The 22,181-nt window shown below is 38.9% G+C and overlaps 1 protein-coding gene and 1 non-coding gene across 2 annotated transcripts; one reads left to right on the forward strand and one right to left on the reverse strand.

Annotated features, from left to right (window-relative positions):
* Positions 1–96: 96 nt before the first annotated feature.
* Positions 97–21,788, forward strand: cpda (carboxypeptidase D, a). The gene is made up of 21 exons (XM_024277154.2): positions 97–919; positions 3,439–3,686; positions 8,671–8,813; positions 8,962–9,131; positions 9,495–9,910; positions 10,004–10,195; positions 11,037–11,204; positions 11,303–11,412; positions 11,552–11,654; positions 12,882–13,024; positions 13,113–13,282; positions 13,371–13,673; positions 13,812–14,007; positions 14,152–14,287; positions 14,656–14,802; positions 14,972–15,070; positions 15,167–15,231; positions 16,167–16,298; positions 17,708–17,893; positions 19,691–19,793; positions 20,149–21,788. Exons 1-21 carry the CDS (start codon positions 279–281, stop codon positions 20,373–20,375), a joined length of 4,098 nt encoding a protein of 1,365 aa, XP_024132922.1. The 5' UTR covers positions 97–278; the 3' UTR covers positions 20,376–21,788.
* LOC112149457 lies at positions 18,413–19,692 on the reverse strand. Its single transcript, XR_004948898.1, has 2 exons — positions 19,274–19,692; positions 18,413–19,210 (listed from the first exon to the last, which is right to left on the reverse strand). It is a non-coding gene; the product is annotated as an uncharacterized LOC112149457 (transcript).
* Positions 21,789–22,181: the final 393 nt, after the last annotated feature.

Below are 22,181 nucleotides of genomic sequence, written 5' to 3' on the forward strand. Positions count from 1 at the left end.
CTTACTCCATACTCTTACATACCTCGTCGAAGTGACATGTAACACATAACGGTATTTTGTTTAACTCAAGCGGTCCACCTTAAATCTACATGTAGCTCCGCCTTCATGATGTCAGCGGAAGTTAAGAGAAAACAGGCAGGCCAGAGAGGCTGACAGATTATAAAAAGAAAAAAAGAAAGCTTCCTTGTCGAGGAGTCGGTGTGTTTAAAATAGTGAGCGCTAGGTTTAGTTTTTCCCTTCACAAGTCCAGATGTTCTATTAGCAGAAGACCGGTCAAAATGCTGCCGTTCTTTGAGAAATGTTCGTCGGCGTTTAAACTGCGAGGGTCACTTTTCGTCTTTCTTCTCCCCCTCGTCGTTTTTCTGGGTGACGCCAGAATTCAGAGGACACCAGTCTCCGGGAAGGAAATGTCGGAAACTTACAACAAATATTACAACTACAACGAGCTAACCGAGCGTTTGCAGCAGCTGGCCCGGAGGTACCCCAGTATCGCTAACCTGTCGAGCGTCGGTCAGTCCGTGGAGGGCAGGGAACTGTGGGTAATGCGGGTCACCGTGGACCCCGACAAAGACACTCCCGGGAAACCGAAGTTTAAATACGTTGGTAACATGCACGGCGATGAAACCGTGTCCCGCCAGGTGCTGGTTTACCTTGTGGAGTACCTGCTGGCTCAGTACGGGGAGGACCCGCGCGTGACCGCGCTGGTGAACAGCACGGATATTTACATCATGCCGAGCATGAACCCCGACGGCTTTGAGAGGTCCAAAGAGGGGGACTGTCCCGGGGACAACGGAGGCCGAAACAACGCCAGGAACAAGGACCTGAACCGGAGCTTTCCCGACCAGTATGACGGAACTACGACGGACGCGGACAGCGTCCCGGAGGTCATGGCTGTGATCAGATGGATCCAGGAGAAAAAGTGAGTTTTGTTCTGGGGCTTTATTATTTTATAGACCCACTCCAATGAAAATAGCGTTTTTAACATGTTCTTGTAGCATTTTTGGGGACATATTTAAAACTAAAATAGCTTTTCTGAGTATTTATTTATTCCTATCATGGGATCAGGAGCAGACGAAAAAATGCCATTTGAAAAAGTTCTGTTGTGATATAAAAACGAAAGTGGGCGGGGCAAAGAACTTCTTTCTGATGCATCCACTTGATGACAAATAAATCCATTAACGTCATCATTTTTGTTGTTCTGCCAAGGTTTTTTTTTACGCTTTATTGACAAATATTGCACATACAGAAACATTGACACTTCATTCCACCAATGTTAACTTGTAGTTTGTGCAGCCATAAACTAATAGCAGACAGTGTTAACAAAGGAATAATGGGATATCAGTGGTGGCTTACTTCTCCGCCAACAATCCAAGTTCTGATGAACCCGTACTGCTCTGCTCAAACTATGCCCTAGAAATCAACACAGATCCTTGGAATCTGCCTTAAAATAATATAATCATATTAGGACCAACAATTTATTAAAAAAATTAACAAATGAATCGCAAACCTGGAAAAAATTTATCGTGATAATTTTATTTTTTTCACAGCTGATGTGGATCCTGTTTGTTAATCAGCAGCCAAACAGGTGTTTGACTGAAATGCAGATGTTCCATTTTATTAGCCGTGATTTATATAAAAACTTTAGTTTTTCATTTTTTTAGGTGACTTATCATATATGTTTAACTAAAAACTAAACTGAAGTTACATTCTGCGTCACACAAAGCTCTGTAGTCAAAGCTGCCCTGCCAGTTTCACAGCTGAAGTACAAAAACTGCTTCCTCATGTAGTTACATAATAAAATAATTTTGTGTTCTGGTGATTAGTGTTTCATTTTATTCTTAAGGTCACAGATTTGTTTAGAATGTGCACAAAAAAAAATCCCTTTCTGTGTTTACTCGTGCACCGAAGTAACAATCTTAAACTTGAGATGGGTTTAAATTCTGAGTGAACAAAATCTGAATTCCTCTTCTTGAAATGCTGTCAGGTCAGCACAAGAACAATAAGCAATAAAAATCAATTTAGCATGGCTTTGAATTGAAGGACAACAACTGAGGTCAGAGCTGGATAAATTTAGGCATGGAGAGCTAAATTAATACCTCTGCAAATGCCAATCCCTTTCATCTGTGTGTTTCATCAACCAGGTCAGGCTTTTCAGGTCCTAATTCAGAGAATATAGACATTAGTAAAGAAACATCTTAAGAGAGACAACCCATAGATTTTATGCAAAGAGAGAAAAGCGGAGAATATATGATCTTGTCTACAAACTATGAGTGTGTTTATGTCACGATTTAATTTTTGAGCATTCATTTCTTTTTTGACATGCTTTAATTTGAAATACCATCCCTTTTCTTTCATATACATTGGAGTTTCACTTAAAATTTGTGTTCAACCTAAAAACGTGCAAAAAATAAATAAATACAGCTGTGAGGAGATCCATCTAGACCAGGGGTCTGCAACCTGGCTTCAACTCTTAAACTATTTGTCAAGTGGGAGCCACAAAATTTTACTTCACCCTTTGGAAAAATAGGACTCCAATTTGTATTTATGCTTTTGTTATTGTAATACATTCAGATTAGCTATTGTTTTTTCCGCATAAATAAAACATAAATATAAGAAATAGATTTTTATTAATTTTTGACTAAGGTTCACAACTTCCTTTCAAAATAAAAGGCCTAATGTCACATAGGATCATCTCAATACTGCAAACGTTGTAGGTAGTTTAATGCCATGAGTGATTTAAAAAAAACGAAACCACACCCCCCAAAACAAAAAACACTTTATTTTACTTTTTGTGGTGTCTCGGTGAGAAATTTGTAAATCTAACAAACCAAAATTAAATAAGTTAATTAAGGGACCCTTACTGTATTTTTCAAACCATAAAGTGCACCTAAAATCCTTTCTTTTTTTCAATAACAGAAAATCTTCTGCGTCCCAAATTCTCTGACCTGTGTTTACTGACCTCAAAATTCAGAACAAAAAGTAAAGAAAGATGCATTTCAATTCAAGGAGTTTGCATGTGGAACGATCTAATGAGTTTTAGAAATTAAACATCAATCACAGTGAAAAAGCTTTTTGTTGAATGTATGCATGTAACAGGGGCAGAAAAACAAGTTTTTCTCACTATGTCTTATATTGCTTTAATGTATATGCTTTCTTGTGGAAATGAAATAAAATTGAAAAAATACATTTTTTGTGGTAAACATTGCTTAAAAATATGTCACAATGTATTGCCATCAGACTGACAGATATCAGTTGGTTTTATTCCCTCTTTGACAGTAGTATCTGTTTGCATTTAGTTAATCATCAGAGCACATGATTTTCTAAAATTCGACATTATCCTGATGTTACATTCATTGTAATTGCTTTGGAATGATCACATTTTACATGGGTGGTTTTGAAGTTCCCCTCCTTAAGCTACACTATGCTCTCTATCTTCAGGTTTGTGTTGTCGGGGAACCTGCACGGTGGCACGGTTGTTGCCAGTTACCCATTTGACGATTCTGCCAAGCATCAGCGTCAAGGTTTCTACAGCCAGTCAGCGGACGACGCTCTGTTTCGCTACTTGGCCCTGGTGTACTCGCAGAACCATCCCGTGATGAAGACCGGCAAGCCCAACTGCCCCGAGGACTCCTCAGAAACCTTCGAAGATGGCATTACCAATGGGGCACATTGGTATGATGTGCCAGGTGAGTCAAGAATTTTAGATTTTTTTTTTTCCTTTTCGGGGATAGTACAGGTTAAGGGACAGAACTTCATTGTTCTCAAAGGTATTACAGCAACAGCCTTCAATGAGAGCTCCTCCTTGGAGTGTTTGCATAGAGTTCAACAGGTTTCAGTGTTTGACCTCTCCCTGTCATGACAGTCAAGGATGTTTGTCAGGAGCTCGTGAAGGTTTGAGTCACTGTGTACGATTTATCTAATGGGATCGAGATGCAGAACATTGCCTCTCCCCTGGCGCGACAGCTTCTGCTTTTATAGCAGTGCTTTTATATCTCACAGATGCTCAGCAGTCAAACCTGTCTGGTGTCAAAACATGTCAAATTATGCACCTATGATCTTCGATAAATAATAACCATTACATTTTGGGATAGCTGTCTCTGCAGCTTTTGAATGAACTCACAGACAGAATTTTTGATTCTGCATAAGTTATCGGCTTTTATCTGAGTGTTTTTTGTCGGCTGATCTGATTGTTGTGTGTGTTGAACCTTCACCCTCTTGTGTGATTTAGGTCCCTGCCACGGGGCAGACACTTGATCAGCAGGTGTTCTATCTCAGTGTTTTCTTTTTCTCTGAGGGTTTTTGTGTGTGTGAGGTTGGGAATTATACCTGCAGTGGTTTTATTTCACATTAAAATGACAAGTTTCCTGTAGTGTTGGGGGAACTCCTCATTCTGCAGAACAAGGCACTCTAATTTCCTTGACTTTCTACTTCAAGTTTTCTTTTCTTATATCTCAATTTGTCAAAGCTTTGCAGTTTCATGAATTTACATCACTCTTACAGTTGAAATGATTCTACCTATAAATAGACAAGTAAAAATTAAATGCTTAAGACTTGAAGCAGTTGTTGAAGAGAAGCAAAAATCTTTCACTTCCAGTGCAATGAAGAGATTTTATTAAATATGAAGCTAAACTGACTGAAGATTTCAAATTACCAGAACATGTTACAGTATGGGCTCAAGTTGCAGGCCACCCAGAATGTGATATTATTTGACATAACATAATACATCTCCTGTATTGAGTCATGAGAAAAGCTGCAGGAGTATCCAAACATTCTGCAAGAAGGGCCAGATATGATGTTTGAGGGCTAACCATTCAGCTTGACATTTTTTAACCATTTCGAGTTCCTTTTTATTACGATGGGATATTATTCTTTTCTTCACAAAGAACACAAATACATCAAAATGTCTCTTTACCAAAATTATTATAGTGGTCCTCACTGTCAGTTTTCCAGTTTACAGTTAGAAATGAATTGAGCCTCTGGATCGTCTCGGGCCCCCAGCTGTCCCCCCAGTTCCATCTGGATAAAGGATCGCCCGTGCTCCAGTGGACCTCACCTCTGGCTCATCTCACACCCTTAGACCTGCCTAGTCCTATTTAGATGAAGCCCATCTGCTACACTATTCAAACATGTAGTTGTAGAGTTAGATAAGCTTATTCTTCTTTACCAGTCTTGGTACATCGTCTGTCTGTCCTGGGAGAGGATCTCTTCTTCATGTGGAATTCCCTGAGCTTTCTTCTTTTTATTTTGTCCTAGAATTTAGGAGTTTTTCCTTACGGAGAAGGAGGGTCTAAGAGCATGGATGCCAAGTTTAGTTTAGTTAAGCAATGTTTTATGAGTGATTTTATGTTTGTGTACAATTACACAAGACAACCATGTTGTAATATTGGGCTACATAAATAAAATAAAATTGAATTGAATTGAACTAGAACGTTTCCCAGAATGGTTGCAATGAGCTGAGACATCATTTAGCCAAACTCAATCAATAAATCGTTCAGTTTTTGAAAATGCTGGAGGCCATGTATTATCATTTTTGTGAAAGGAGCATGTGGACCAGTGAAAACTTGACTGCGGCCGGACTTTGGACATGCCTGGTCTAAAGTCACATCAACAATTGAGAGTTTACCGTTTCTCCTATCAAAAACTGTGTTCAGTCATCGAGGGGTAACACTGCTAATGTGAACAAACTCACTATATAAACAGAACAGCTTTCCAAGATAGATATGGATATAAAAAAAACAAACAAATGAGGTGTTGTCCCAGTGAGTGAAATTAACCTGCTAAAGCTGAACTGACCACCGATGATGGAATCATTGTTGGGATGTTAGTTGACATAATGAGACTTCCAGGCCAAATGCCAGGAACTGGAGTCCGAAACAAAGGCCTGCTTTGTTGTGAGTCATTCTGTTTGAAATGATGACTCAGCGTATAATCTTGACCCATGATCTTTTAACACACTAATCGGTGGGCTCCCACCTTGTTCTGTTCTAGTTCCCCAGCATTGGGGAAAGATACAGTGTTGCTAGAAAATGTATACATTCATTAAAGGCTCAAAAGTCAACTTTGTTCTGAAATGATCTTTAACAGGCAGCCGTGGTGCACAGGTCAAGCAGTTGACCTCTGATCCCAGGATCACTGGTTCGGGACACTGAACTCCACATTGTTTGTGGTAGTTATAGTTGAGCAGCCGTGTGTGAATGTGTGTTTTCATTGGTGGATGGGACTGTGACTGTAAAGCACTTAAGGGCTTCAAGGAAGATAGAAAAACTTCATGCATATGTCAGTAATACACTATTTTTAATTCAAGGTTTCATAATGGTTTAACCTTTTATCAGCTGGAGCTCTTTTCAGTAGATTTCAGCAAAGGCTCATAAGAGCAGAATATTTTCCTGTATGAAAATGAAGTTCTGCTGCAGGATCATAATCTAGGTTCTCTGGAGGTGCCCCAGTTTGCTTAAGTAGTTTAAATTAGCTGGGTCACGCTCAACAGCAGACAGTCAGATGACTGTTTCACCTCATGAAGTTGTTTGACGTACTGGGTGTTTGGTTAAACATCGGATTCTGTTTTATTCCACTGCATCATTGTTCAACCCCTGAAGGCAATGTAAACTAAAGAATTCAGTGTTTGCCGCTGGGAGCGTTCACACTGCACTGTTGGATCTGTGTCATTGGTGCATTAAGAGGATTTGTAAAGTTAAATTTACGTTATTGCGTATTCGTGTTTGTCAAACTGTGAAACCCGGATTTCCATTTTGTAAGAGTTTTGCTTCAGGGACACTTTGGTGCTGCAAAAACTATAGACCTAATAGGATTCATATACATTGTTTCTCTAATTTGTCTTTTTTTTGTTAAGTTTATCATCTTTATTTATTAGAAATTTTCTTATGGGAAAATGTTAGGTAAAATTACTTTCATAGGAGCAAAACTATAAATTTAGAACATGTTATGTTAATGGTGTTTTAATGGTGTGCATTTTTGTGGTTTTAAAGTTTCTCTTTTAAAAGGCATTTTTATTAATAGTTTTAAACGTCAATTTAATAAATATATGGAGTAACTTTATCCATGTAAGTATGGTATCACCACAAAGTTAGTTGAATCTTTTATGTATTGACCGACGACCACACATCAAGATTTCTATTGAATGTGAGAGAGAAAGGCACACAACCCCAGCTAAAAGCTGAAGTTCTTTATAAAAAGTGGTTGTAAACAAGCATTCACACATTTTGGACTAAGAGGAAATGATGTTGAAAAAATGAGGGTTGCAAAGCTTCCTAAAGCTGATTACTCAGCAGTGACAAAAGATCTGAACTTTTTAAAAATATGAAATTAGCAGCATCCATCAAATTTGTATGGGGGCGGCTGGAGCTTCTCCCAGCTGTCATGGAGACACAGTTCACATTGAGGAGATCACCACTGCATTACGCAGCATGAGATGTTTGGAAAGGGGGCAGAGTATAATTGAAAAAATAAATAAATAATAGAAACAAAGGAGAAGAAAGGTAAAAATTGTTTTTGTATTTTGAAAAATATATTTAGTACAACGGAGTATTCGGGCCACCATTAAAAAAAATACATTTACGAGAATAAGTTGTAATTTAACAGCCAAAATATACTTGGTTGTTTAAGCCTTCATCCACATGACATCCAGACTAAATCCATCAATGCAACATTTTTTGTTTTTTTTTATGATGAGAATCTATGTGGCACAATGCCTGTAGACCTCTGCTACTATACTGTCGACAGCTTAAACGGCTCGCCTGCCGGAAATCCATTCCTTCTAGATCAAGACTCTCCAGTTTCCTGCAAATTCTTTTCAATGTCCCTATACCTACTTACTGGTACTTTAAGTCAATATTGACTTAGTATTTCCTTCTTTGTGAAACTGATGCTGAATGAAGGACATATTGGTTAATTCTCATAAAATTACAACTTTTTTCATAATTTCACTACTTTATCTTCAAAAATGTTTGATTACCCCCCTACCTCATAATTTTACCATTTTATATTGCATTTCTATGTATAATGGTGACCCTAAGACTCAGTTATACTTTAATGATTCACAACATCACATTCATATAATTGTTTAGACCTAAAAATTCTGAAAAAATAAAAGAACAAACAAAGCCAACAATTTGATTCTGAGAAATGAACACTTATAGTTTAATGAAAACCAACAGTTTCATGGTTGACAGTTTGTCAAAACTCATGTTTTTTTTTAAGTCTCATTGCCTCTGTCTTTTATGTCTAAAGGGCGAAATGTTTTTTTTTTCTGCTTAGTTTTTATTTTTTACTATCCTTTTTTTAAATTGGGGAAAACAGCAGCTTTTCATTAAAGAGCCACCCAGCGTGCTGTCATGGCAACCCACTTTAACTAATGGCCATTGCTCAATGGGGAGGATCAGCCAAACAACCTAAACTCCAGTGTGTTTCTGTTTGCTCAACTAAAGGTCTAGGTGACGGGTAAACTGCAGATGTCACAGCTGGCTGCCAAACTGAGCACTCTTTGAATGATAGTATTAGCAGGACAAGGCCCTGCAGTGCTGGGGTCAGTTTACAGAAGCAGCTGAATGGAGACCTATCACTGCCGGGTCTATTTGCACACTTTTAAATGGGTGAATTCAAAAAGTAGGGCCTTTAGTTAAGCATGCTTTGTTGTTTTCATTTGTTCTCCAGGAGGAATGCAGGACTATAACTATATCTATGGAAACTGCTTGGAAATCACAATGGAGCTCAGCTGCTGCAAGCATCCCAACTCTAATGAGCTCCGTAAGGAATGGGATCTAAACAGGGAATCTCTTTTAGCTTACATGGAAAAGGTACAGTTTTACCCCAACAACTTGTTTTAAATCAAACTTGTTTTTGTATCTAATAGAAGTGAAACCTTTCTGTTTTCCTAATCTTAGCAGCTCTCCATTTCTGCAATATTCAAACTTGGTCAAAAACAGGAAGTTTTTTGTTTTCTAGGTGCACATAGGTGTTCGAGGTTTTGTCACGGATGCCGTCAGCGGAGCTCCACTCAGCAATGTCAGCATTGTCGTAGCAGGCATTCGCCACAACCTGACCACAGCAAAATATGGAGATTACTATCGGCTGCTTCTGCCAGGAACCTACAATGTCACAGCTGTGGCTGCTGGGTAAGTCTAACTAAACTCTATCCCGTTCTTTATGCAAGCTAAAGTCAACTCAAATACCGCTGACAATGCCTTCGGGTTTTATATACATTTTTTCCAGTTCTGTTTCCAAGTAAGTTTCACAAATGTTTATAAAATCTTAAATAAAGAAGCTGTCAGAGACAAACCTGCTTCTCTTGAGTGAATTTTGCCGCTTTTTTTCTTCTCACAGTCGCAAAGTAAATCTTATTGCTAAAGTATGCATTACTGTTTCTCTTAATTTAAAGAAAATTATAGTAAAACTTCTGTTGTGGTTGTTTTGATGGTACGTTTTACTCCGCTAATAAATGCTAAAGTCTTTAAGCAACCCTTTTTTTTTATCTGCAGGCACTTGTCCAAGACAGTCAGAAATGTCCAAGTCATCGAAGGCGAAGCCACTGAGCTTAACTTTACTTTGGCTCCTTTGGTGAATAAGACCCAGAAAAATATCTCTCTGGATACAACTTCCATGCCACCTCGTGTTCATCAACAAAACGCCACCGTCAGTCCTTCTATCTTATCTCCGACTGAACCTGTTCTCCCTGAAGAAGACAAGAGCCGCGCCCCCGTCCATCCACCTGTGCATCAGCCCCTCCAGCCCCAGGAATTCCGCCACCACAACTATGCAGATATGGACTTGTTTTTGCGAAAATACAGCAGCGAGTTTCCCTCCATCACTCACCTCCATTCTATCGGTCGATCTGTGGAAAATCGTGAGCTCTTCGTGATGGTCATCTCAGACAACCCCAAAGTTCACGAGCACGGTAGGTATTTGGACCAGAACCAGAATGGCGTTCAGACATCGAAAACTCTGTTTTTATTTTCTGATATGCTGATGGTCTCTCTCTCTTTTCCAGGTGAACCAGAATTTAAGTATGTGGGCAACATGCATGGCAATGAAGTGGTTGGGCGAGAGCTGTTGCTCAATCTCATTGAATATCTGTGTGTCAACTACGGCACCGACCCAGAGGTCACTGAATTGGTCAACAATACTCGGATTCACATCATGCCCTCCATGAACCCTGACGGCTATGAGGTGGCCCGGGAAGGTGAGGGACACGTTCAAGATTCAATGAAGGGATAGAATTAAGGAAATACTTGAGAAGTAAAGTTGATATAGCAAGTTTTCAAAACTCAAGGTGCCTGTCACATGATTTGCATTTAAAGTCCCACTCCAATCATATTTTGATCTACTTTAAATCATCTTCAGTGGTCTTTTAATCATGGTTATGCCGTTTTTTGGCATTTTTTTTTAAGACCCATTTTCTGCAGCCCAGCAGAGGTTTGTTAGAAATTTGCCTCTGAGTTGTGCTCTAGTTGGCGTGGAAGTAAGCCTCCACTGATGTCCCATCATTCCTTTATTTACTCTCTCTTCCTCTAGCTTACAGCCCTCACAACCCCAAGCTAACGTTAGCATTGCAACAACAACGGCGAGCAATATCGGAGCTATAGGTTGCACAGTTTTGAGCCACATGGCAACTCAGACGATAATGGATCTATTTATCTGCAACTGGAATAGAGTGGAGCTGGGAGTTTAAAGCTTAAATTATTTGTCCTCCATTGTGAGAAAAATACTCTAAAAACATGTTAAAAACCTCCACAAAACAATTTTCTTAGTGTGTTTTAACAATTTAAACAAATGCTGATTAACTAGATAATTTTCACTGAAGTGTAACATTTTGCAGAGTTTAATTGGTCACCAACGTTACCTATTATGTTGTGAAGTATTAGAAAAAAATTCCAACATTGAACATTGCAAGATTAGCCAACCTTTGCTCGGTGACTGCCGCTGGTGTGCATGGGGGATGGGGTATAGAGGAAGGTTTCCAATTTTAAGGAGGACTGTGTTTCTGAAAAGAAGACTGATCTATTAGGTTTGCCTCTTTACAGGTGATGTTCAGGGCTACAAAGGGCGCAACAACAGCAACAACTTTGACCTGAACCGCAACTTCCCTGACCAGTACGTCAACATCACCGAACCCAGACAGCCAGAGACCATAGCTGTGATGAACTGGCTGAAGACGGTCCCATTTGTCCTGTCAGCCAATCTCCATGGAGGTACAGCCTCATTTTCAAACCCCAATTTCTTCCTGTTGGTACGTTGATGGTTCAGAGTGAATCATGGTGTTTCTCTTTCTCATTTTTGTGGAGTTCAGGTTCTTTGGTGGTTAACTACCCCTTTGACGATGCCACAGATGGAAACAGTCATTACAGCAAGTCACCCGATGATGCAGTCTTTCAGCAGGTGTCGAGAGCCTATTCACAGGTAGTCAGACTGTGCTACAAGCTCTGTTTTTTAGACATAATATGTTTGAAAATGAATCTTTGTTAAATCTGTGGAGGGAAAATCTTTTTAACATGACCACATTGGCACTCAATTGTTTGCTTCTGTCTTGTTTGTGCAGGAGAATCCCCTGATGCACGAAGGGCACCCCTGTAAGGACCTGTACTCTGAGGACTTCTTTCAGGATGGGATCACCAATGGTGCTCAGTGGTACTCTGTCCCTGGTGAGCCAACACTTCTTCACTCACTGTCTCTTTACTTTTATCAGTGTATTTTCTATAAGTGGTCCAAGCAGGTGAAATTAGAAACAAAAACAGCCAGCTTCCAAATGCTGTTGCTGGGGAAATTAATTTATTTTGTCATTGTGGAACGAGGTGAGGCTATATTCAAAACCACATCATATAGACAAGAACACTTCCTTCAAACTTCCTGCAGCCAATCAAAACAGATCACAAGAACGACGGCTATGGTAATGAGAACTTAAATACTCTGAAACAAGACAAGAAAAACAAGGATATAAAATTAAACACTTGCAAAAACATAATTCCCTTAACTAAATTTAAACATAAAACTCAAAACAGGACAAAGAGGGAAAAAAGTATTTATTCAGCTTCCACTTCACAGTATTTTAGACTAATCCATTTGCCATCATAGAGTAAATTAAGAGTGCAGAGAAGTTTTTTTGCACATTTAAAAATATTTAATATATCTCATTATTTAAATCATGCACACATAATTTTCTTTATGCAGTTGAGCACTAAATATGAACAAAGAGAAAGCTTTGCTGCTCATTTTTCTTTCAAATAATCTAATCATCTTTCATGCACTATTTAAAGACTCACTCCAGTGAAAACTGTATTTTTTTTCTGGTCATTATATTTTATTTATTTGAAAAGCATGTAATGTACAACAGTTTACAGTATTTATTATGCAAGTTCTTCAGAGCATCCTTCTCAGGCATTGTTTTTGTACATTAAATGGAAAAAGATAACAAGCCAAGTCGAAACAAAAACATCGACATTGCGTAAAAAGAAAAACAAAAATGGAAAAAATAAACTGGGATTTATATTTTTATATATACATTTTTAACTTGTATCTCACTTAAAATGTGATTAAAGTGTGGATACATTACATTCAGATAATAAGTAGATGCATTATAGCTCATTCAATGCCTGCTCTGTAGGAGGATATGTATTTAATACATTTAGACCAAATTTGGTAAAAATGTTTCCTTTTGAATTTTAAGCACATGTGCCAAGTTTTCCATTTTAAAGATTTTTTACAAAGAAAATGGGACAGGTCTTGATTTTGGCTTAAAACGGCATAATTATAATTAAAAGACCACTGGGAACGCTTTAACAATAGACAAATTATGATCGGAGTGGGGGTTCAAGCTAAACTAAAGGCTTCTTGGTTAAACAAAGCTTTTAATTTTTTTTCTTATACCACAGGTGGCATGCAGGATTGGAACTACGTCAATACAAACTGTTTTGAGGTGACCATTGAACTGAGCTGTATCAAGTACCCAATGGCCAGAGAACTGCCACAGTATTGGGAGCAAAACCATCGAGGCTTGCTTCAGTTTATACACCAGGTAATTTAAAACGCTCAAACTACTGTTCACCTTTTATTTAACCATTGCTCAGTTTTGCATTATCTTCTGTTCTTGTTGGTCTCTGTAGGTTCATACTGGTGTTAAGGGCACCGTTTCTGACATTGGAGATGGTTCAGGAATTCCAAACGCCACCATCAGTGTAGAGGGGATCAAGCACAACGTCACCACAGCTCGTGCTGGAGACTACTGGAGACTGCTGGTCCCTGGGACTTACTCCGTCACTGCCTCTGCTCACGGGTAATGTTGCTGCTTTTCAAAATGAGATCACTGCGAATGTACCAAGAACTCCTCTCACCGTCGATTATCTTCACTTTTGTTTACATAGCTACAAGCCTGTGACAATCTTGGCAACAGTTTCAAAGGATCGGGCAGAAATAGTGGACTTTCGACTGACACGTGTGTACCAAGATGGTAACGGCCAGACTCCCAGTGGGCCCTACCCCACGCAGAACCCGTCTGAGAAGGAGCTGCAGAGCTTGATCAAGGAGCTGTCCTTGGGTCAGGGCCTGGAGCAGCTGGTCAGCAGCTCAGCCACAGACAGCAGCTTTCGCTACAGAAGCTCTAAAGACCTGTCAGCCTTCCTGAGAGGACTGACGCTTAACTTCCCAAAAATTACCTTTCTACACAGGTGGGTAGGTTCAGGTTTCAGGTTACAACTGAAAACCATTTACAGTTTGTGATCTGGAAGGAGGTTGATGAATGTTTGAAAGTTTGATTTGTTGAAATGTGATTGGTCTGGTTTGTTTCCTGGTTTTTTTGTGTCCAGTTTGGGTCAGAGTGTGGAGTTCAGAACCATTTCAGCCCTGGAAATATCCAATAAGCCTACAGAAGCAGAACCTTCAGAACCAAAGATCCGCTTTGTAGCAGGTATCCACGGGAATGCGCCGGTGGGCACAGAGATGCTGCTGGAGTTTGCAGCCTTCCTGTGCATCAACTACGGCAAGAACCCAGCTATCACCAAGGTGGGTGTAAAATACATTGGAGTTCATCAACTAAACTGCTGCTTTGAAAAAGTGAATTTAGCATTTTCCCATTTTACTAGTTTCCTAAACAAGTTAAATAAATTGCAACAGGATTATATATATTTTTGCTTATCTCTTCTCCAGCTCATCAATTCAACCCGGATTTTCATTGTTCCATCTGTCAACCCTGATGGACGAGAGCAAGCAGTTGAGAAGCAGTGCACGTCGGCACAGGGCAAGACCAATGCCAACGGCAAAGATTTGGACACCGACTTCTTTGGTCAGTTTTGTTTTTCCAACACATTCTCATTCCCACATTTTGACGCATGGCTCAAGACCCCTCCGTGTCACTTTTTTGACGTTTTGGGTGTCCCCAACTTGTTGTTTTTTGATGTTCTGGCTGTTTAAGCTCCTCAACCTCCAGGCTGCAAACCAGTACCGGTCTGGTACCGGGATGTGGACTGCACAGGTACCCTAACCTTAGTGGTTAAGCGCGGTCCATAACCATGCGTCAACATGTGACGACTTGGGAATGAGAATGTGTAGGTTTTTTCTGTTAGGAAAAACTCCCAAAATGACCCCAAAACACACCATTCTACATCTGAATCAGAGACATCTCCTATGTATCTGTGTTTTCTTCTTGAACAGGCAATGCCTCACAGCGTGTGGTTGAGCCCCAGCCTGAGACCAAAAGCATGATGAACTTTATCATGAACAACAAGTTCACTCTGTCTGTAGCTCTGGATGGAGGCTCCCTCGTGGTGACGTACCCTTATGACAAGCCTGTTCAAACCGGTAAAACTTCTGTATTCTGATTATTATTCACTTGTATTTTAATGCATGTGTCAAACTTTGTAAAAAGCCTGAAACTTACTTAAAATGACTACATTTAGTAGTCTACACATCGTTTCTATGGGTTGAGTAATAGATTTGTGTTTTTATGCAATCCTTTTTGTTTTTCCAGTTGAAAATGAAGGCACGCTGAAGTATTTGGCAAGTGTTTACGCAAACAACCATCCCAAGATGCACCTCGGGGACACTGCGTGTTCCAACAATGTTCAGAGTACGACATTTGAGTCCTAAAAACATTTATGCTATCAGTTCTGAATATCCGTTTTTATGACTTGAAGCAGTAACGGATGCTTTGTGTGGTGCTCAGTTGGCAGTGTTCCAGATGGAGTGATGAGAGCCGCAGAGAGACAAAGTCACATGGGGAGCATGAAGGTTTGTCTGTGACAGCAGTGTGACTGGTTGATCCACCTGCTGTGGGATTATTCAAGAAGTTTGTAGACTTGACTACCTGGAATATTAAAATGTAAATGTTTAATATATTACACAATTCAATTGAGAATTATCTCAGATTTACATTTCTCCGTCTGCAATTGCTCGGAGTCCATTTAAAATGTACATTTAAATACATTATTTTACTAAAATTGTTCAAATGAATTGTAATGTCATCTATATTTGCCAATGTAGTGAGCATCGATGCACACTGGTTTATTACAAAGACTTCTATGAAATTTCTAGGGCATTCGATTTTGGAATTGTAGATTCGGACAGCACTACAAAATGGACAACGCACTATGTAATGCACAGTCGTGAAGGAATTTGGACATACTTGTTTTTTCTCTCCGCTCCGTCAACCCTTCCCCCATGGGTGACAAAGGAGTGGCTTCTCCCACTACCCCCAGTCATCAACATCCAATACTTTGGCCCTCTTCTTTCTCACCGAGTTCATGTAAAATGTATGTTTTTAGTCAAAAAACGGTAATATTTTTGTGTTTCTAAATTTAAACTATCATTGTCCATGGTGATAATGGATGTCAGTGTTATCCACGGTGAGGAATAACGTGGGCATGTCGCCTTACATTTCAAATAAACAAGTTATAAATTCCTATTTAGAAAGTAGAACAGCAGATTTTTTTTAAAATCAGGGACCTATTTCCTGTTTTTTTTTTTTTTTACTGCAAAATGTATGCGATAATGGACCTGAAATAGAACACCTATGTATGGTCAGACTTTAATGGCAGATATGATGAAGGTGATGTAAACATTCTGATTGGACTAGTGGAAATCAGCCTTTTTATAGTGAAGCCAAATATGTGTTTTTATTTTTTTGTTGTTGCTGCTAGTCATTTTGTGTTGACCTCTCCTTCCAGGACTTCAGTATGGACTTTGGCAACTGTCCTGAAATCACAGTGTACACCGGCTGCTGTTTCTTCCCTCCGGCCGATCAACTGGCCGCGCTTTGGGCTGAGAACAAGAAAGCCCTGCTCGGCATGTTGGTGGAGGTATGAAACAATATTTTGTCGAAATAACATGGACTTTTTTTGTTTGTTTGTTTTCGGATTTTCTGATCAGAAGATTGCAGGTTTAGTTCTTTCCTTGACCCCGTGTGTGTCGAATTGTTTTAGGCATGACACTGAACCCCACAGTGCTCCTGGTTTGCACCAGTGTTCCTCAGTGGTACTGCCATCAGTGTGTGAATGTGTGTGCATAGATTTTGGGTCTTAAAGAAAGGTAGAAAAACGCTGTATAAGTAAACGCTATTTACCATTTTGAAGTGAGTTGCTTAACCACTCGTGTTTGATGCTCTCATCTACTGAAGCTGCGTTCACACTGAACATGATTCATGTGTCAAATTTGCTTCGGCTGTCTCTCTTTTGACGTGTGGTGAATTCGCTGCTCGACACCTATCCAAAAATGTGTTCAAAAAGCTTGTCGCCCTCAGACACGTGAGGGAGGAGCTACTGTCAATGTTTTAGCCTGATCGCTACATGGAGCGGTGTCTGTGCATGGAATGCATGAAAGACATGGTGGATGTTTGGACATCAGATTTATTTGTTTTAAAAAGCTCTATAAAAACGTTGGTTTCTATGTCTGGCTCGATTTAAATCATTCTGAGTCTCTCCCAGTATGGTGACCTTCAATCCTACTGTGGGAGCTTCGTCTGAATGACAGCTGCTACAGCTGTGTTTCTGTGTCTCTGTGACCCAGTTTGAAGACTTTCAGTACCCCATTGGTCCGAGAGGAAATATAAAAGTAAGAATAAAATTAGAGGAGATTTGTTATTGTCTTGATGAAAATAAGAAAAGTATCGTAAGGTTGAGGAGGTTCGAGCAGGTTGCCTGCCCAAGCTGCAGCCATTGGGAGGGTGATGGATGTATCACTCCAACCCCATGGGCCCTGCGACAGACTGGTGACCTGTCCAGGGTGCACCCCGCCTTCAACCCTGAAAGGGATACAATTGGGTTCAGAAGATGGATGGAAGTTCAGGACGAGAATACTCTCATTGATCCTCCATATCGGATTTGAGTAGCGTCACTGAACACATCACGTCCCCAAAGAGCCCCAGATTGGTTGATGCGATGGGTCGACCTTACCAAAATTCAAATTTTTCAACTGTGGATGCACCTGATGCTCAAATCACGTCGCAAGATCTCCGATCATGTCTGTACTTTGACTTAACACCCTTGATGTGCGAATCGCGTTCAGTGTGAACGCAGCTTTAGTCTATAAAATTGAAAATAAATGTTCCTCATTGCCTTTCAGAACTACTTAAATGATAACAAAATAATTTTAAAACCAGTAAATGTGACTAAATGAGACTGAAAAACTTGTATATTTCAGTAAAAGCATGACTTGTATTTTTTCAAGAAGTTATGACAACAACTTTTCCTTCAATTGTCGCTCCATGCAGGTCCACAAAGGAGTGAGAGGCGTTGTGAGAGACAAGAAAGGAAAACCAATCGTTGGAGCAATCATTGTAATAAACGGAGGAATGCGAGTGTATTCAACAGAAGGAGGATACTTCCACGCTCTTCTCGCTCCTGGCAGCCACAATGTTGAAGCCGTTGCTGATGGCTACCAACAGAAACACCAGAAGGTACACACGACTTTGAATATCTTTGGGAATGCAGACAAACCTGTGCAACTTTTTTAGTACGTAATAGGTGAGTGTTAGTCATTGCCTTTTCATCTCTAGAATGTAAAAGAAATAAAACAACATTTTAAAATTTAGATAAATAGAACCTGGACTTATGTCTCCACTTTAAAAGTTTGTTGAGTATTTTTTTCACAAACAGATAAAGGCAAAAAAAAATCAATGATTTGTCAATGATTTTTCTAAAAGGCAGCTTACATTTTATCCATGGTATGTTAAGCATATTTAAACAAGCTTATATTTTCTTATTATCTTATTCTTTTGTGCAACATTTACCCCAGTAGTCATAGTCCACTAAGTAGGGATGGCTGTTATTTTTTTCTTAATGTAGACTCAAGTAAAACCACAACTTGAACTGCTTTTCCTATTAAAATTTTTACAGTCTGTAATTTTGTAGTTATTTGAAAATACAAGTTGTATATAAGTATTTAGTTGATTTTGGAGACAAAAATAACAAAAATCTGGTTTGTCTGAAGCAGCATTTACTCTTTTTCAAGGGTTCTTGTAGCAAGTATTCAGCACAGAACATTTCTAAAGTTGAAGCTCACTAACAAATGAATAAAGTATATCTGTTTGTGGAGCTTCCACTTTTGTGTTAGTCATTAAAAAGGAAATCACTTCCTCAACTCCAATATTTCACTCTTGACACACTTAAGTTAAAAAAAAGAAAAGCACACCAAATACAATCAATATTAAAGAGAACAAATTAGAAAAAAATGCACTTATACTGTACAAAAAATTGGAAGAATTTTAGTATGGTTCCCCTTTACAGTCCAGATTAAAGTGAGGTGTAGGGCGGAGCAAACAAAAGCTCTCAGTCACCTCCACCTTTCCATCTGAACCATGTGATGTTTGAAGGCAGGGATAGGCCAGCTCTTGAAATAGCTGTTCTTTAATGGTAAGTCCTAACTCCAGACTATAGGGTGTGAGTTTTCCATCAGGTGTGAGGAGGGGATCCACCACTGTGTGATACACCTGCTGGTAATCTGGTGCTGTAAAGCCGTGAATCCTCAGATCGCCACCAGGCGTCCTCTCCTCTGTCCTGATTATTTCCCTTCTCGGTGGCAGATCAGGGATTAAAGCTGCATTTTTGACGTATCTGTCATCTATCGGCTTGCCGGGATCCGTTTCTCTTGGCTCAAACATGAGGTCCAGATCGGAAGTTTGAGCCATCGCGTGGTTCCTCATCGTGACGGTCCTCCCGTACTTTTGGGGACATCGAATACTTTGTCGTAGTTGATACGGTCGGATCTCATACTTCTGGAAATGAAGGTGACGTTTATTTCAGACAACCAGACAGAGGAAACGCTGGGCAACACTTACCATTTTTTTTTAGCATTAACAAACCCCCTGTTTTCAGTTGAGAAATATGGGACAAAACAAACTAGCTGTGAAGAAAATTAGATTTTTTTTTTTTGGATGACTAAGCAGTCACACCTGCAAATGAGGCTTCTTGATTAGATAATTACAGCCCATGTTGTGAAGAAGTTAAAAGGCACGCACCTTAGGATACGAATGATAGAAGTGTGCAGGTTTAGTTAAGAAAACACTTGTTTCTATCATGTTATATTTCTTTGTACAACACCAAATTTTATTTTATTTTTCAACTATTTGAAAATGTTAACCTTTACTACTCTTGTTCTTAAATTCCCTGTAAATCCAGAGAAATCTTCACTTTTGTTCAAGGAATTCTAGATTATCAATGTTTTAAGCCTAAAATGCACCTGAACTGTCTTTTAGGCCGTGGTGTCGTCCTATGAAGCCGCCAGATTCATCGTCTTTGAGTTTGATGTGGACAACACCATCTTTGGTTTGGAAAGGGAGTTTGTTGTGGCCAGTGCAGGTAAGTCCATTATTTTGTTTTATACTTTTTTTGCATGTCAGTTTTCCACTTGTTCGTAGTAAATCATCCATTTTTATTTTTTTTTTGTATTTATAAAATTGATGGAAGTTGAATAATTTCATCATGTTTAAGGCTAAATTTCTTGTCACAAAAACCACATGTTCCTGTTTTTAATCTTTTTTTTTTTTATCTTAACTCTTTCAAATCTATTATAGTTCCGAGTTAAAATTTTGTTTTATAATCTTAATCAGTCATTGTGAGGAGTGTGTTGGGGTGTCTGTTTGCTCTTTGTCCTACTTGGCTGTAAATGTTGTGTATTAATGCAGACGTTCTTGTGTTTTGTCTCTTTCTGCAGCAGCCTCCATGACTGCGTTGGTGGTGACGGCCTTCATCATCTGGTGCGTGTGCGCAGCCAAGTCCAGTCGTCAGAAGGACGGCTTCCATCGGCTGCGACAGCACCGCGAAGACTACGACGACGAGATACGGCTCGCCTCCATGGGCTCCAAGAAGTCTCTGCTCGCCAATGAGTTTCAGGATGAGAGTGAAAGCGATGAGGAGACATTGTATGCAAACAAAATCTGAGAAAGTGTTTAGTCCAGTGCTGAGCTCCCACCATGCAGCAAAGGAGCAAGCAGAACTCAAGACTGAGCTGCCTCTGTCAGTGTATTAAAACTGTAAGATAATTCTCTTTTTAAACTTCACATTGATTACTTGGTTTTCAGTTTTGCAAAATGAATGAACTGACTCAAACATTTTTTTTTTTTTAATGCCATGCCCTTATCCATCCAGCCAATTGAGTCCAAAACAACCGATGAGTCTCTTTCCCGTGTGTTTTTGCCATGTTTTTATTTTCAAACTATTTCTAGAAATAGTTCTTATTTATTTGTCCACGATAATATGGTGGCGCAGCAATGTCCAAGCCTTTGAGTGACTGAATCCAGCACTGTGCCTTGTCTTCTCTAAACTGTATAGTACTTAATTCATGCTGGAATTTGATCCAAAACTCAGGTGGTACTATAGGAAATGTATCTGAGATCCAGAGGGCCAGAGTTTAAATTGGCTTTCCTGTGCTCAGCAGTTTTGTGTGTTTGGGAGGAAACTTAAACACGCCAAGAAGAATCTATTGAATGGGTTTGTTCAAGCTCTGCTTTATTGGAGTGTTTTTCTGGAAATAAGATTGTTCTTTATCACTGGCCAAGACAAAAACTTATAGCTAATTGAGTAAAGAATGTATTTTAAGTTATCTTTAAGTGTTAAATTCTGTTAAATGTCATTTGTCACCATGTTTGTTTTAGCACAAATATTTGGAATTTTCAGAGTTTCTTTTACACTATGTTGACTTAAATTGGATTTTTCGTTTATTTAAGTGCCAAGAAAGCACATTAAATTAAAAAAGAATTTTAGTTTGTTCTAAAAACCAAAGGCCATGTAATGTAGATATTTACAAAAGAAAATATGACCGTGAGGCTGAATTCACACATGTTCAGAAATGAGGCAGCGTCAGTCTCTGGGGCGGGCTCGTTAAAACACATTGAGCAACTTTGAATGAAATGAAAAAGATTGAAATGAAAGATTTTCCTCTTTTTGGACTAAGTTGCAGATCTCCAAACTATCAGATGTCTCCAAATGTGTCATTTCTCTGCATGGCTTAGAAGCTATACAAATGTTGCTGTAATTTTACAGCCATTTTGTCAAATTATTTTCTGACATGAGTGGAGAGACAGTTTTGTAATTTATTTTTCCTATACTGTGCATAAACTCTGTATATGAACTTTGGAATACCATTTTTGTGTGTCATTGTTGCACAGTGTTGGTGTAAAGATTTTATATAAACTGGAATGAACTGTAAATAGTGTTTATCAGTTGTGATTGGGAGTGAAAAAGTGCACTTTGTGTTTACCATAAATCCACGATGTAACAAAGCTTGGTGATACCATGACAGGCTAATCTTCACGACCTCACAAAACAAGGAAATAAAATATTTCACTGCATATATTTCTAGTGTCTTCATTATTCACAGAGCTGCCTTGCTGTTATTTGATTTTTCTTTTCAGAAATTAAAATTAATAAAATTTTACTCTGAAAAATACATTTGGTGCCAGTATAAAAAAGAATATTTATGTATACATATGTATTATATTATATTATATTTACAGTAGAATTAAAGTTACAAGGTAAAATTTACTCAGTCCAGATATAGATTAAATATTTTTCTGTACAGTTTATAGTGGTTTTACTCTGGTTAGGTAAGATTTTTGTTCAAATGTTTTATTCATGACATTTTTAATTTTATACATCAATATACAGGGTAGTTCAAATATATTCTCATCACTTTTAAAGAAAACTAACTTGACACAAGTTAGAATAACAAAAAGCTGGAAAAAATAA

This window comes from Oryzias melastigma, linkage group LG13, assembly GCF_002922805.2.
Source record: "Oryzias melastigma strain HK-1 linkage group LG13, ASM292280v2, whole genome shotgun sequence".
In the NCBI taxonomy this organism is placed as follows: Eukaryota; Metazoa; Chordata; class Actinopteri; order Beloniformes; family Adrianichthyidae; genus Oryzias; species Oryzias melastigma.

Coding starts and splice junctions, on each gene's coding strand:
- cpda (XM_024277154.2), top strand. CDS start 279: ATGCTGCCGTTCTTTGAGAAATGTTCGTCGGCGTTTAAACTGCGAGGG. Junction 14,803..14,971: donor TGACAAGCCTGTTCAAACCG/GTAAAACTTCTG, acceptor TTGTTTTTCCAG/TTGAAAATGAAGGCACGCTG. Junction 17,894..19,690: donor ACCAACAGAAACACCAGAAG/GTACACACGACT, acceptor ACTGTCTTTTAG/GCCGTGGTGTCGTCCTATGA.